Below are 12062 nucleotides of genomic sequence, written 5' to 3'. Positions count from 1 at the left end.
AAGAAACAACAAAATACAAGACTTCATTAGAAACTACCAACGAAATTCAAGAGACAAACTCACAGCCGCAAAAAAAAAAAACGAACTAAGACAACATGAAATTGACAGAAGCATATTCCCAAGCAGACGCACACCGTTACGCGTGATCCCATTAATAGATCTCCTTGTTCAATTTAACTTTATTCTTCTTCTTGCTTTTTCACACACACAGAGTGCACGCTACACACACACACACCTACTCACTTCCTACATATTCACTCATTCATCGCCTTTCAACAAGGCATACAACACGCAAGGATTGCCTTTCCGTTCGCACAGACTCGTTTTCTTCCAAGCTATCCCACAATCACACCCAACCACAGCGTCTTCTTATATAAAAAGTTAATTTCTGTATTTTTTTCTTTTTTTTGTTGCAATAATATTGTCCTCACTCATTGTATTCCTCTTATTTTCCCTTTCGGTTACGTTAATACGTCAGCCGCGTATTCCAACCCCCATTGCTTCCTTCCCTACGCAGTCATTTTTCTAGCTCCATCACTCCCTCGCCTCAACGAGGCCCCGAGCCATGTGCACCTGCCGCCACCTTCAGCCCGTCGCCGGTACGACTCTCGCACAGCAACAACGGAACGAAGAAACGAACAACAACAACACGTCACAAGGTGGTCGGCGTGCACGAACTCATGCGTCGGTGAGGGAGAGAGAAAGAGAGAGAGAGAGGGGGCGCCAGCAGGGTAGGAAACAGACAGAATGCCCTCAATGTTAGTGATAGTTTCGTTCCGTTTCTGATGATGTAATTTTTTCATTCTTTTTTTTTTCTTTGGGAGGGGGGGGGGAGAAGGTGCGGCGAAGGAAGACGCACATGTCCATTTAAAATCGCACCGACGTCTTGTAAAACCAAAAAAGGGGGAGGGAGAAGGCCAAAAACAAAAAAATCGTTTTCCTCTGGGTCTCTTAGAGGGGCTAATGGTGGGAGAGTCACGGCAAGGAGGAATACCAAAAGTCCATGAGAGAAACAAACAAACAAAAACAGGCAAGTCAAAAAACAAAAAGCGAGAGATAAACAAAAGGACAGGCATGCGAAAACGTGCATCGAAAAAAAAAAGGAAGGAAGAAGAGGAAATGAAAAAAAAAAACACACACAACGTTCGGCTTGGAGCAACATGTATGACAACAAGCACGCAGCAGCACTGAGGGGACGGTTTTTTTTTGTGTTCTTTTTTTTTTTATCTCGCTCAGTCAATTTTATTTTCGTGTTTTTTCTCGGGAAACCCCCCACTCAATGAGGTAAATTCATGCGCTTTTGCTGCTCATGTTATCGTTGTTGCTTTATTGTCGCACTCATGTTTTTAGGCCCATCATTTATCTACGGTACTCAATCGCACCTCTGTCGCACGCCCGCGTGCATCCTCACTCCCCCATTCACTTGCTTCACCCATCGTTATTCTGCGTCTTCCGTGCTTCAGCGTCTATTGTGCCAGGTTAAGCGAAAGCTGCGTCTCCATCCGTGCAGCCTCACTCAGCGGCAATTCATGCACGCCCTGCCTCACCCCATTCGAGAGCGCATCACTGGCTGCGTTGAGAATCTCGCTGTTGGCCCCACGTAGCGAGGCCTCGTCCTCATTGCTCCCCATCGCAGCGCCAGTACGTGCGTGTCGTTCCATCGTGGCAATCGGCGCCACCTCGTCAAACGGCGGCAGGGGCAGGGGGAGACGTCACGGACGCCGCGTTCACACTTCGCGAGAGCTCCACCACCAGCGGCATGCACGGCAACCCGTCAGTCTGGAAGTGGCGCATCTGCTGCGGCAGCCGTCTCACACTCTCGCAATATTCCTTGAGCCGCAAGTACTGTTCCATGTTCTCGGCGTACCAAAAACCATGACGGTCCATCAGCACACGACAACGCAGTTTGTGGATCAGCTGCCAAACATTATTTGTGCGAATAAGCGTGATAAACGACGTCTCGGAGCGCGGCTCAATAGCCACTACAGTGGCAATGTCAGGACCACATGTTGCCTCAACCACGCGATTTAGGACAATAATGGTGCGATCCCTCAATTCACAAGGAAACATTTGAATAAACACGGGCAGAACCTGCTCTACAGTCTTTGCGACATGGGAATCAGGTTGCTCGTATTGCTTGAGTGCTGCAGAAAGATTGTAAGAGTAGTAAGCACAAATCCCTTGAAGGCTTCCATGAACGTTTGTGCCAGAGCGCTGCCGTCCCGGTGGCTGGCGACGCTTTGCCAGCTGAAGTCGAATTGAATCGTAACTTGGCGGGTTGCCCCTTAAAGAAGCCTTTGAGGCACCGGAGCCTTCACCGCCAGTCTGAACAAGTGAAGAGATACTTGGAGAGCGCTGGTTTCCCTCTGCCGCCGCAAAGCCAAGCGGAATAGAGTGAGGAGCAGCAGCGTTGATTGTTGCTTCAAATGGCGACGGCATACCAGGTGTATTCGAAGGCATGTTGACCGGGGTTGGCGTTCTAGTCCCTACCACGGAATTTGCATTTGGAGGCCATGCGCCGCACATTACTGGTGTCATTTGTTGAGGCGCTGTAGGCAACGAAGAGCACGTCATTGTCGCGTTCACGTCAAATCCATGCTGCGGTGGTGCAAACACGTAGTAAGGGATCATGGCGGGTCCTGTGGTGGGAATGCACAAAGTTTGCGGTGAGCTACCTGGCGCAAACATCATGACATTACCGCCGTTTTGAGCAGCTGTAAAAAAGGCGGGAAGATTATTTGGCACTGCTGCAACTGAAGACGCCTGCTGGTATGCCACACAGTTAGTATTTGTGTTGCCATTAGGCGGCATCGTCGTGTTCCCGACAGACATAAGCGAGGATATGCTGAGTTGAGTGGTCTGTGGAGTATATACCATGGGACACGCCACGGGAGGGGTTGGGGTGCTATTTTTTGCGGAGGACATGTTCGACAGCGCGGCAGCGGAGGCAGTAGAGAAATGATGCATGCTTGGTGTGGGTGCAATGGTTGTTTTAGAGTCCGTTGTTAGGCTTGTCAGTTGCTCATCTTTGGACGTCATTTGCATCAAGATTGAGGTATGGGAGGGAGCAGCTTGAAAATCGCCGTTGTTGTTGTTAGTGTTGCTTTTGTCGAGGTTGTGCAAATTGAGTTCGCTTTGCAGGTCGGTGCCCAGGTCGGGAAGAGAGAACATGTTGCCGCTCCAGACATCATTTTGTTTGATCGCAGAGGTCGAAACGGCTTCCGCAAATGGGCTATCGGTGGTCAGCACCGACGTCACCTCCCCATTGTATGTCTGCGGAAGTGAATCGCCCAGATCTTGAAAACGCAGCTCAGAAAGCATCTCTTCTTATTCCGCTGCTTAATGATGTCAGTTGTTGCTTTACACTATACGCGGGCGCCCGTAGGTATCGCGTAAAGTGAGTTAACGCCAGGCTCGGCTAAGAGAAAATGCTAAACAATAGTATAACGTGTCACGCTCCAAGCTGCACACACACAGGGGAAATGGCTTTGTATTAATTCTTTATTTGGTTTTCGTTTCCCTATTGCTTCTTCCGCTCTTTTTTTATATACTTCTTCTTTTTTAAACCCTCTGCTGCCTGTGTGTTGTATGTGTACTTGATCCTACTCCCCCGTGCCGGGGCAGCTGTTACCACAGCGGGACCTGATGCTCTGGCTTGGTTGCTGGCACCTGCTGCTGCTGATGATGATGATCGTGATGTTGGTGTCTTCGTCTCGCCCTTTTTTTTTGTCACTTGTGTGTTTTTATCACGTTTAATGATTTTTTTTTTACTTTTTGATTTGTGTTCGTTTGATTCGCCCGGTTTCTTACCTTAGCGTTGGTGTTGTGTATTGAGTTGGCAAAATTTATTCTGGGTGACAGGCAAACAACACGCCGTGGAAAAGAAAAAAAAAGAAAGAAAAAAAAAAATAAGCGTACGCAGAAACCCTGTCGGTGGCCCCGATTCATACGCACACACACACACTGGGAGAACAGCAACAACCACGACAAGAATAACCGGGAATGAGTGAAGGACATTACAGAGTCACTACACAACACACCCAGACATGCTGCGCTACTCTCTCCCATCACAATCTCTGACGGTGAACGCAAACCTGTGAGCAGGCTCGCAAAGAAGCCACTCCCCATAGACACACGGATACACAAACCAACAAGAAGGAATACAAACCACATCGCTGCCGGACATGAAGAAGGTGTTTCGGTAGGACCAGCGCAAGGAGATGGCGGAGGTGTAGTGCAGTTCACAGCCGACGTACTCGCGGGGTTGAGGCTCGTGCTCACACGATGCTTCACTGGGCAGAAGAATGCCACCAGAGCCTTCACTGCGACGACGTAATTGCCGTTGTGAAACAACCAACTTCTCCACAGCTGGTCCTTCTTGGGGCGGGCATCCCTCACTGTGGTTCCAACACTCCGTATTCTGATGGTGCTATCAAGCGGTGGGGGCGGCCTAAGTCATATTTTATACAACTCGGCATGTAGGGGAGGATGAAAAGAGAAAGTACGTGCCATAACTGTAGAGGTCGCCCCCCATCGTCGTCCCCTTCAGTGCCACAAGAATGACAAAACAAAAACAAAGGCCAGTATGAGAAAGCAAATGAGCAGAAGCAGCCCTGGGTTTTTATTCCTGACGCCGTGCCGCCCTACCTACTCCCGCCAAAGAGGAAAAGGAGGCAAAACAGATCATTAATGATCTTCTGTTTTCCTTTCACTCCGTCTTATTTATTTTAATCCACTTTTCCCTCCTTTTTCTTCGCCATCTCGTCTCTTTCTCTCTCTTTGTTCCGGCTTCTTCCTTTGGTTTCTGCCTAGTTCACTGTCCAAGTAAACACAAATAGGAGGAGGAATTTTTAAAAAAAGGCTATGACTGGCGCTGACGCTTCAGGTTATCGGCTCGCTTTGCCTCAATACGGGGCCTGCACCATTCCGGGAAGTTCCGTCGCGCGTACTCATCCTCCGCATCCGTTAGCGGCAACAGCACCGGGCACACCTCCCGCAGCTGCCTCCCAAACTCCCCGTCTGTCAGGTTGAAGCTTGTTAGCATCTCCTTTGCAACCTTCTCATCACGACAGATAACAAAGGCTCGCCACGGCCTCGACGGCGCGGTCTCGTCAGGACCCTCCACCTTCAAGAGGGTAATGCCCCTCCGCAGCACAGGATTTGTGAGGCTCAAATTTCCCAGCTTCATCTTTATTGTCTGCCACGGCGTTCCAGGCGCTATGCCCTCCACCTTCAACGTCACACCCCTGCGCAGAAAGCGCCTGATGCCCTGCTCGTTCAGCTCTGCTAACGCCTTCTGCGCCCTCACAACATTTTTCTTCAATTGCATCTCCTCCTGCAGCCGGGCCTTTTCCTCGGTTTTGGCGCGATAGTCCTCCACAAGAGCCACATGCAGGCGGGGCGGCAAAAAGTGTTGCGCTAACGCTGAGGGTGCCTCGCCAAAGGAGATGTTCGCCGCGGCGCACGCGGTAGCCTCATCCACGGTGGCAAAGCATACCACAAAGCTGGCGTGGGGCTGTGTGTCACCGTGGGGCCGCAGCATGACCCTAGCATACTCAACGGTTCCATACGGTCGAAAAAAGTCTTCCACCTCCTCCGGTTTTGAGGCGCGGTGCAGAGGCCAAACCACAATACTTCGAAGAGCAGGATCGTCGTTGGGGTCTAGAAAACTACGCCGACGCAGACACCTCTCACCGTTTTCTCCCTTCAGAGATTCTACAATTGAGCTTGCCGCCGCCGCCTCACACAAGGAGTCAATGGTTTTTTCATCAACGGCACAGTTCACAAAACGCAAAAAGCTGGCGCACGTGATGGTTGGCGGAGCTTCAAGGCCATCGGGGTTCTTCGGCGACACCTTCTCGCGGAAGAAGGCGTTGGTCTGGTCAAAGAGGTACGGAGCACCAAAGTATTTCTCCAGTAATTCCGCTGCAACAAATGCTTTTGGCTCGCTCATGTTATGGTTCTTCTGAAAACCCAGTAAAACAAAAAGACAAAAAGCAAAAAAAAAACACACAGAGGAGGAAAAATGCTAAATAAGGAAACTAACAAAAGAAGAAAAGGTCGCAGTCTCAATGCCGTTCCAAAACGAGAAAAAAAAAGGGGGAATGGCGTAATGTGCACGCCAGTGACACGGTATTCCCCGTGCTCATCGATTTCAGTCCTTGTTATCTTTGGATGTTCATTGGTAACATTGGTTATGAAGTGACACCTGCAAAGACGCCAGCCTGGGTCTTCTTTTTTAAAACAAATTGTCGCAGTCGTCATCACTGTCGCCTCCACCACGATTCCTACGCCGTCTTCGCTGCGGATAGCGATCGTTGTTATGGTATAGCTGGTGCGCATGCTGCCTCGCATCTCCACCTCCGCCGTAGGTGTAGTTCCTGCCCATCCTTTGGTTGCCTTCATGCTCCCAATCAGCGTCACGGTAGTGCTTGGGTGTCCGGTTATTATTATGATAATGATGATTTCGACGAGAGGCCTCATCGTCGCTACGAGAGCGTTTCTTTCCGTACTGCGAATAATAATCCGCCCCCGTGCGAGCGGCGTTGTAACTGCTCTCGTTGTATCCGGCGTATGCCTTTCTATCATTGTAGGGGTGAGCATTCCTTGCGCAGTTCCCACCGGTGTTGCCCCCCTTGGCGTAAAATTCATTTGCCTTCATGTCAGCGTTCCAGGCACCACCACGAGAAGGCGTACCTCGCCCCCTCCATGCATAGCCCTGAGTATGGCTCGGTGGGGTATTCGCGGTGGCAAAGGTGGTGGAAACTGAGGGCGCCAAAGGAAAAACGCCACCATTCTCCCCAAAACGCATGCCGTACTCCGCTTCCTTTGTTCGAGTTACCCAACGGTCCGGCACCTGTTCCTTCCGCCGACGGCAGTCATAGGCGTTGTGTCCCCGCTCCCCACAGAAACAACACGAGGAAAGTCTTGGTTCGCGGCACGGGGAGCAATCAAAATGACCCAGTGAAGAACACGATACACATCGCACAGAAGACATGTCCTCCGATAAAAGAAGAGCAGGAGACACGATCAGGAAAGGTGAAGGACGTGGCTCTTGACAGAGGTGGTGATAGCCTCGTAGGGTGTGGCACGTTTTGCACAATGAATTACGGCACTCGGGTTTTTCGTGTCCCTCCATGCCACAGTTCCAGCAGACCTTTTTCACCCCTGTCGCACCCGAATCCCGCTGGTTGGTGAGGTCGTAGTAACGGTTGGGGTCACGCGCAGCCCCCGCCCTTGGCTGCTGTGGTGCGGCCTCTTTTTCGGGTGCCGTCGCAATGTCCGCAGCTGTCGCCAGTGCTGGTGCCATCGATGTCACCAATGGTGTTGGAAGGGCGCCGTCGTGGCCTTCAATAGGGTCCTTAATCTGGTGTCGCTGGACAAACGAATTCCTAGACACCGAGGCCGCACACTGCATTCCCTCTTTGCACTCGTAGGTATAACCGACCAAGACACGGTCGGCGTTGTACACTGGACGGCAAAGACAAAACTTCGCTAGCCGTCGGCTAGAGTGAATGGAGCACGTGACTAAATCATCCCCCCCGGCAGGAGGCGTGGGGCCTACGTCATACCGACCTGCCCGCATGCAACAGACCCTAACCCTTCGCTGTGTGTATTCCTTCTCTTAATAAGAGACAGTGACCAAGCAGAAAGGAGACAAGAAAGATACAGTCTTCGGAGCAGACTCAAATTTCATGTTGCCGTCTTTGTGCGTTTGTTTGCATCGCCTTGCATTTGCGGGTTTGTCAGGTGTGTGAATCCGCGTATGATCCCACACCGTGTCACGTATCCGCTCAAGAGCGAAGAAAAGAGAGGGGGGAGGCGGGGTTTTCAAACTTCAAAATAAATAATAATAATAAACGGAAAACAAAAGAGGGCGAAAGGGAGGGGTAAAAACTCAAAATGAAAATAAAAGCTTTTGCTCTACACGCCCGCCACTTCATCGTTTGCTCCACGTGGGGGCGCATGTTGAGGGAATCCGGCGATCCATCCCGCACTTTGTGATTTATGGCCCTCCCTTATCTCCACCCTCCCGCCTCTCGTTCACTTCCTTCCTACGCCCCGCTGGTCATCCCATTCGCGTCACCTCGCCCCTTGTGCACATGCTCGGCTGAACCAAAGAGCACGGAAACACGGGAGCTTACATACGAAATAAGCCAAACCGCGTTTCCTGCTGCGGCGCCATGTGAACTGCGCGCAGCGCCTGCACCACCACCACACGGGTGTCCTCTGGAGCTATCACGCCATCATCCCACAAACGTGCTGTGCTGTAGTAGCAGGACCCCTCCTTCTCGTATTTTGCCTTCACCTCCGCCTTAAAATCTTCTACCGCATCGGGCTTCAATTTGGAGTTTGTAAGCGCAAGTACGGTCGCGGCCTGATTCCCGCCCATAACGCTGATCCTTGCATTGGGCCACATGAACAAAAACCGGGGGCCAAAGGCACGACCACACATTCCATAATTTCCTGCACCATAACTCCCTCCGATGATAATAGTAATCTTGGGAACCTTCGTTGTTGATACCGCCGTCACGAGCTTCGCACCATCCTTTGCAATGCCACCCCTTTCATATGCCTTCCCGACCATGAATCCCGTGATGTTCTGCAGGAACAACAAGGGAACATTGCGTTGCGAGCACAACTCAACGAAGTGGGCCCCTTTAAGGGCCGATTCAGAATACAGAATACCATTGTTGGCAATAATGCCCACCTGCATTCCCTCAAACCGGGCAAACCCGCACACCAAGGTCTCGCCGTACTGAGCCTTGAATTCGTCAAACTCGCTTCCGTCAACGAGACGCGCAATCACAGCACGTATGTCGAAACTCTTCACAACGCTTGCAGACATGTCAGGTATAAAGCCTCCAATCTCTTTTGGGTCGTACAAAGGAGCCCTAAAGGACCTACGTTCCACATCTTTGATAACGTTTTCGCGGTTTAGATTTCTTACAATACGTCGCGTTAGGTACAATGCATGAAGGTCATCCGTTGCAAGATAATCCGTCACGCCACTTGTTCGGCAGTGCACGGCAGCCCCGCCTAGTTCCTCCGGAGTCACATTCTCTCCTGTGGCAGCAAAAACAAGCGGTGGACCGCCAAGAAATATAGTTCCATTGCCCTTCACAATGACACTCTCGTCCGACATTGCCGGTACGTAGGCACCACCCGCAGTGCAGCTTCCCATAACCACGGCAATCTGTGGAATGCCTTCAGATGACATATTGGCCTGATTAAAGAAAATACGACCAAAATGTTGCTCGTCCGGAAACACTTCATCTTGTCGACCCAGATTGGCACCACCGCTATCCACCAGGTAAATGCACGGTAGATGATTTTCCCAGGCAATCTTTTGTGCCCGTAAATGTTTTTTCACAGTAATCGGATAATAGGTCCCACCCTTCACAGTGGCATCGTTGGCCACAATCATCACACGAACGCCATGCACAACACCAATGCCAGCAAGAATGCCACCTGAGTGGCAGGCCTCACCAGGGTACAAATCCTGTCCAGCAAGCTGGGAGAGTTCCAGAAAGGGCGTCATTGGATCAATGAGCTTTTCGATGCGCTCTCTAGGCAGCAGCTTTCCGCGGCTGACGTGTCGCTCGCGCGCTCGGCGATCTTGTGCGGAGTCCCCTTTAACAACCACCTGTACTCGACGGCGCAGCTCCGCTGTCAGTCCCTCCATGCGTTTCAGATTTTCTTGAAATTCCGCGCTCGTTGTGTCGGCAGGGTAACGGAGCGCATTTGGTCGCATGGCGGCTGAAGCCGACTCGTACTGTGAAGGATGCGAAGCGTAGAGTTCCGATAAATCGCGTCCCTGCCCGTCCTTCACACCCTCCTTATTGATGTTGGAGTTTATGTCGTCTCCCTTGCCTGAGTTTGCCTGCGTCGATGCAGGCAACCCACTGCAGCAACGGGGAAAACCTGCGAGGGAAACCCAACCCATCGCGGCAAATTTGCGACGTGGCACATGGCACCCAAACCCCACAAAAAGACGCAGCATTTTTCTCGACCAGAAGGGTTTGTAAGTGCGAAAGAATCTACTTATTCCACACACACACACACACGCACAGACAGAGAGAGAGAGAGAGAGCTGGTCTGTTCGCTTTGGCCTATCTATTAAGCTTGACAAAGTTGTGGAGTTCCCGCTCCCTTGTTCCCCCCTCTCCTACAAATCAACACAAGCGAGAGGTTTCGCTGAGCCCAGTGAAAAACACTAGCCTCCCAACTTAGACGACAAAAAAAAAGATAAAAAGTTCTGGGAATATGAAGAAAAACACATGTAAGACGCAATGGCGAGAAGCCATCTATGCCATTCACAAGAACAACCCCTCTTTCCCCATCCACACTTTACTGAGAAAGCTAACACAACTCCTCATCATCCTCCAGTCTCACTACCTCCACTGCGAACCCTTGCTGCAGCCTTTCATTGAAGAAACTAGCAGCCTACCAGCAAATAATTTTTCTTTGTTCACTTGTTGCAAGTTTTAAAACCCCGTGTAAGTGCACCCAAGAAGGCCTTTTCACCCCTTCAACATTTCCACTACCATCAGGTACCAGCAATAACAACTGCATGCCCAGCCCCCTGCCTCGCTTCCATTGAACACCGTTGCAGTGTGCAGATGTACAACTGCCAAAAGAGGTGTTCCCCTTTTTGCAGTATGCCGTTATCATCTGCCGCCTCACCGCCCTGATGTCTACCACTCAAGACCGCAATGCGGCGAACGTGGTACGTTGTAAAACGCACGGCAATGGTGGTGGGACGGCCAACAAAAAATAATAATTTAAATATTTTTTTTTTTAAGGTCATGACCAATGACGGCAGAAAGAAAAAAACGAGACATGTCCCGCTTTCTGTCCACTCCCCCTTTTAAAACACGAAACCCCCCAAACCACGTTTCTCCCCATTTTTTTTTCTTTTATTTTCTTATTTTGTGTGTGTGCTTGCAACAATCCATGAAAGCCTTTCTTCTCATTGCTAGTATTTCCTCTTATTCCTACCTAGTATCATTTCCTTTCCCATCGTGTTACTCTTGTAGTCGGTGTATTCGCTGGCTTGTCACCCCCCCCCCCCCCTCTCTCTCTTCCTGTAGCGGGAAAAACGGAGAGAAAGCGGGGACTTCAGCGCGCCTGAGCGGCTCCCCCCGCTACACCTACAGCATGTACCAAAGGAAAAGCAGCAATGCCACAAAGGCTGCCACAACATAGGACAAGGGGACCATATCTCCCCCTGCCTTGTAATTCCCCAGTGGCACCTCATCCCGTAGCGGTTTCCGCTTCACAACAGGTGGCTTGGAGTCCGGATGCAGGTCGCCGACAATAAATTCCTTTGAGAGTGAGAGCGCCTTCGACGAGTGCCCGATGCTTTCAAACGAGCTGGTGATATCGAACCCCCCGAGGTCATTGATGGGGTCAAGCCCACCAGGGTGCTCAGACAAAAACTTCGTAACATCCAACACACGGTCGTACAGCACGACCCAGCAATCCGTATCTTTGTTGTGTTTGCGGATCTCCTCCCATGTATACTTCGGCACATCTGCCATTGGCATTGTGTGGGTGTCTGCCACTGTGGGAAGCCACAAATATGTTCTGAAAAAAGACTACGAATGCACACTTCTTGCGTCCCAGAACACGCCCATGCACAGAACAAAAAACAGCCAAAACAAAAACAAAAACAAAACAAGACAAAAAATAAACACGAGAAAGTCAAAGCACATATCCAACTTCGCTTAGTCTACTCTCTTAAGTAGCCAATACGTAACTTCCCACGCACCTCAAACACGTCTCCCCACATAACGATTCCCCTTGCAAAAAAATTTGTCCTCGTTTCAGATCATTCAACTTCAAAAAGTAATCATTGTTCCCTCATTCCACCAAATCCCTTTCAAAAAACAAAATCTCATTAATAACAAAAGAAAAAAAAGAACTTAACCACACTACATCCATGTATATCAGCGTCTTTGATTTTTTTTTGCATAAACAAGGCAGGAATGAATGAATTATTCCATCTTATTATCAACAATGGAATGTAGCCAGTGAAATTCTGTTTAAGAGTGTGTCCT

The 12062-nt window shown here is 50.2% G+C and overlaps 5 protein-coding genes across 5 annotated transcripts, besides 12 other annotated features; all 5 read right to left on the bottom strand.

Moving 5' to 3' along the window:
* Positions 1 to 200: 200 nt before the first annotated feature.
* Positions 201 to 243: a microsatellite.
* A 366-nt stretch (positions 244 to 609) lies between these two features.
* Positions 610 to 649: a microsatellite.
* A 41-nt stretch (positions 650 to 690) lies between these two features.
* Positions 691 to 717: a microsatellite.
* Positions 718 to 1010: 293 nt separating this feature from the next.
* Positions 1011 to 1065: a microsatellite.
* A 134-nt stretch (positions 1066 to 1199) lies between these two features.
* Positions 1200 to 1225: a microsatellite.
* Positions 1226 to 1683: 458 nt separating this feature from the next.
* Positions 1684 to 3321, bottom strand: TraAM80_08806 (uncharacterized protein; the record flags this gene model as incomplete). The annotated part of the gene is made up of 1 exon (XM_029385532.1): positions 1684 to 3321. One exon carries the CDS (start codon positions 3319 to 3321, stop codon positions 1684 to 1686), a length of 1638 nt encoding a protein of 545 aa, XP_029234601.1.
* Positions 3322 to 3670: 349 nt separating this feature from the next.
* Positions 3671 to 3705: a microsatellite.
* A 174-nt stretch (positions 3706 to 3879) lies between these two features.
* Positions 3880 to 3912: a microsatellite.
* A 949-nt stretch (positions 3913 to 4861) lies between these two features.
* Positions 4862 to 5953, bottom strand: TraAM80_08805 (uncharacterized protein; the record flags this gene model as incomplete). Its single annotated transcript, XM_029385531.1, has 1 exon — positions 4862 to 5953. The coding sequence occupies one exon, from the start codon at positions 5951 to 5953 to the stop codon at positions 4862 to 4864; it is 1092 nt and encodes a 363-aa protein (XP_029234600.1).
* A 25-nt stretch (positions 5954 to 5978) lies between these two features.
* Positions 5979 to 6059: a microsatellite.
* Positions 6060 to 6238: 179 nt separating this feature from the next.
* TraAM80_08804 (putative nucleic acid binding protein) lies at positions 6239 to 7585 on the bottom strand (the record flags this gene model as incomplete). Its single annotated transcript, XM_029385530.1, has 1 exon — positions 6239 to 7585. The coding sequence occupies one exon, from the start codon at positions 7583 to 7585 to the stop codon at positions 6239 to 6241; it is 1347 nt and encodes a 448-aa protein (XP_029234599.1).
* A 555-nt stretch (positions 7586 to 8140) lies between these two features.
* On the bottom strand, positions 8141 to 10003 carry TraAM80_08803 (putative 3-methylcrotonoyl-CoA carboxylase beta subunit; the record flags this gene model as incomplete). The annotated part of the gene is made up of 1 exon (XM_029385529.1): positions 8141 to 10003. One exon carries the CDS (start codon positions 10001 to 10003, stop codon positions 8141 to 8143), a length of 1863 nt encoding a protein of 620 aa, XP_029234598.1.
* Positions 10004 to 10050: 47 nt separating this feature from the next.
* Positions 10051 to 10071: a microsatellite.
* Positions 10072 to 10093: a microsatellite.
* An 814-nt stretch (positions 10094 to 10907) lies between these two features.
* Positions 10908 to 10934: a sequence feature (A-rich).
* Positions 10935 to 11153: 219 nt separating this feature from the next.
* TraAM80_08802 (cytochrome b5-like) lies at positions 11154 to 11549 on the bottom strand (the record flags this gene model as incomplete). The annotated part of the gene is made up of 1 exon (XM_029385528.1): positions 11154 to 11549. The coding sequence occupies one exon, from the start codon at positions 11547 to 11549 to the stop codon at positions 11154 to 11156; it is 396 nt and encodes a 131-aa protein (XP_029234597.1).
* A 92-nt stretch (positions 11550 to 11641) lies between these two features.
* Positions 11642 to 11698: a microsatellite.
* Between the last annotated feature and the right edge of the window lie 364 nt (positions 11699 to 12062).

Source organism: Trypanosoma rangeli (assembly GCF_003719475.1).
Source record: "Trypanosoma rangeli strain AM80 chromosome Unknown Tra_15.4_contig_00465, whole genome shotgun sequence".
Lineage (NCBI taxonomy): Eukaryota > Euglenozoa > Kinetoplastea > Trypanosomatida > Trypanosomatidae > Trypanosoma > Trypanosoma rangeli.
This window is presented reverse-complemented; position numbering and strand designations above follow the sequence as displayed.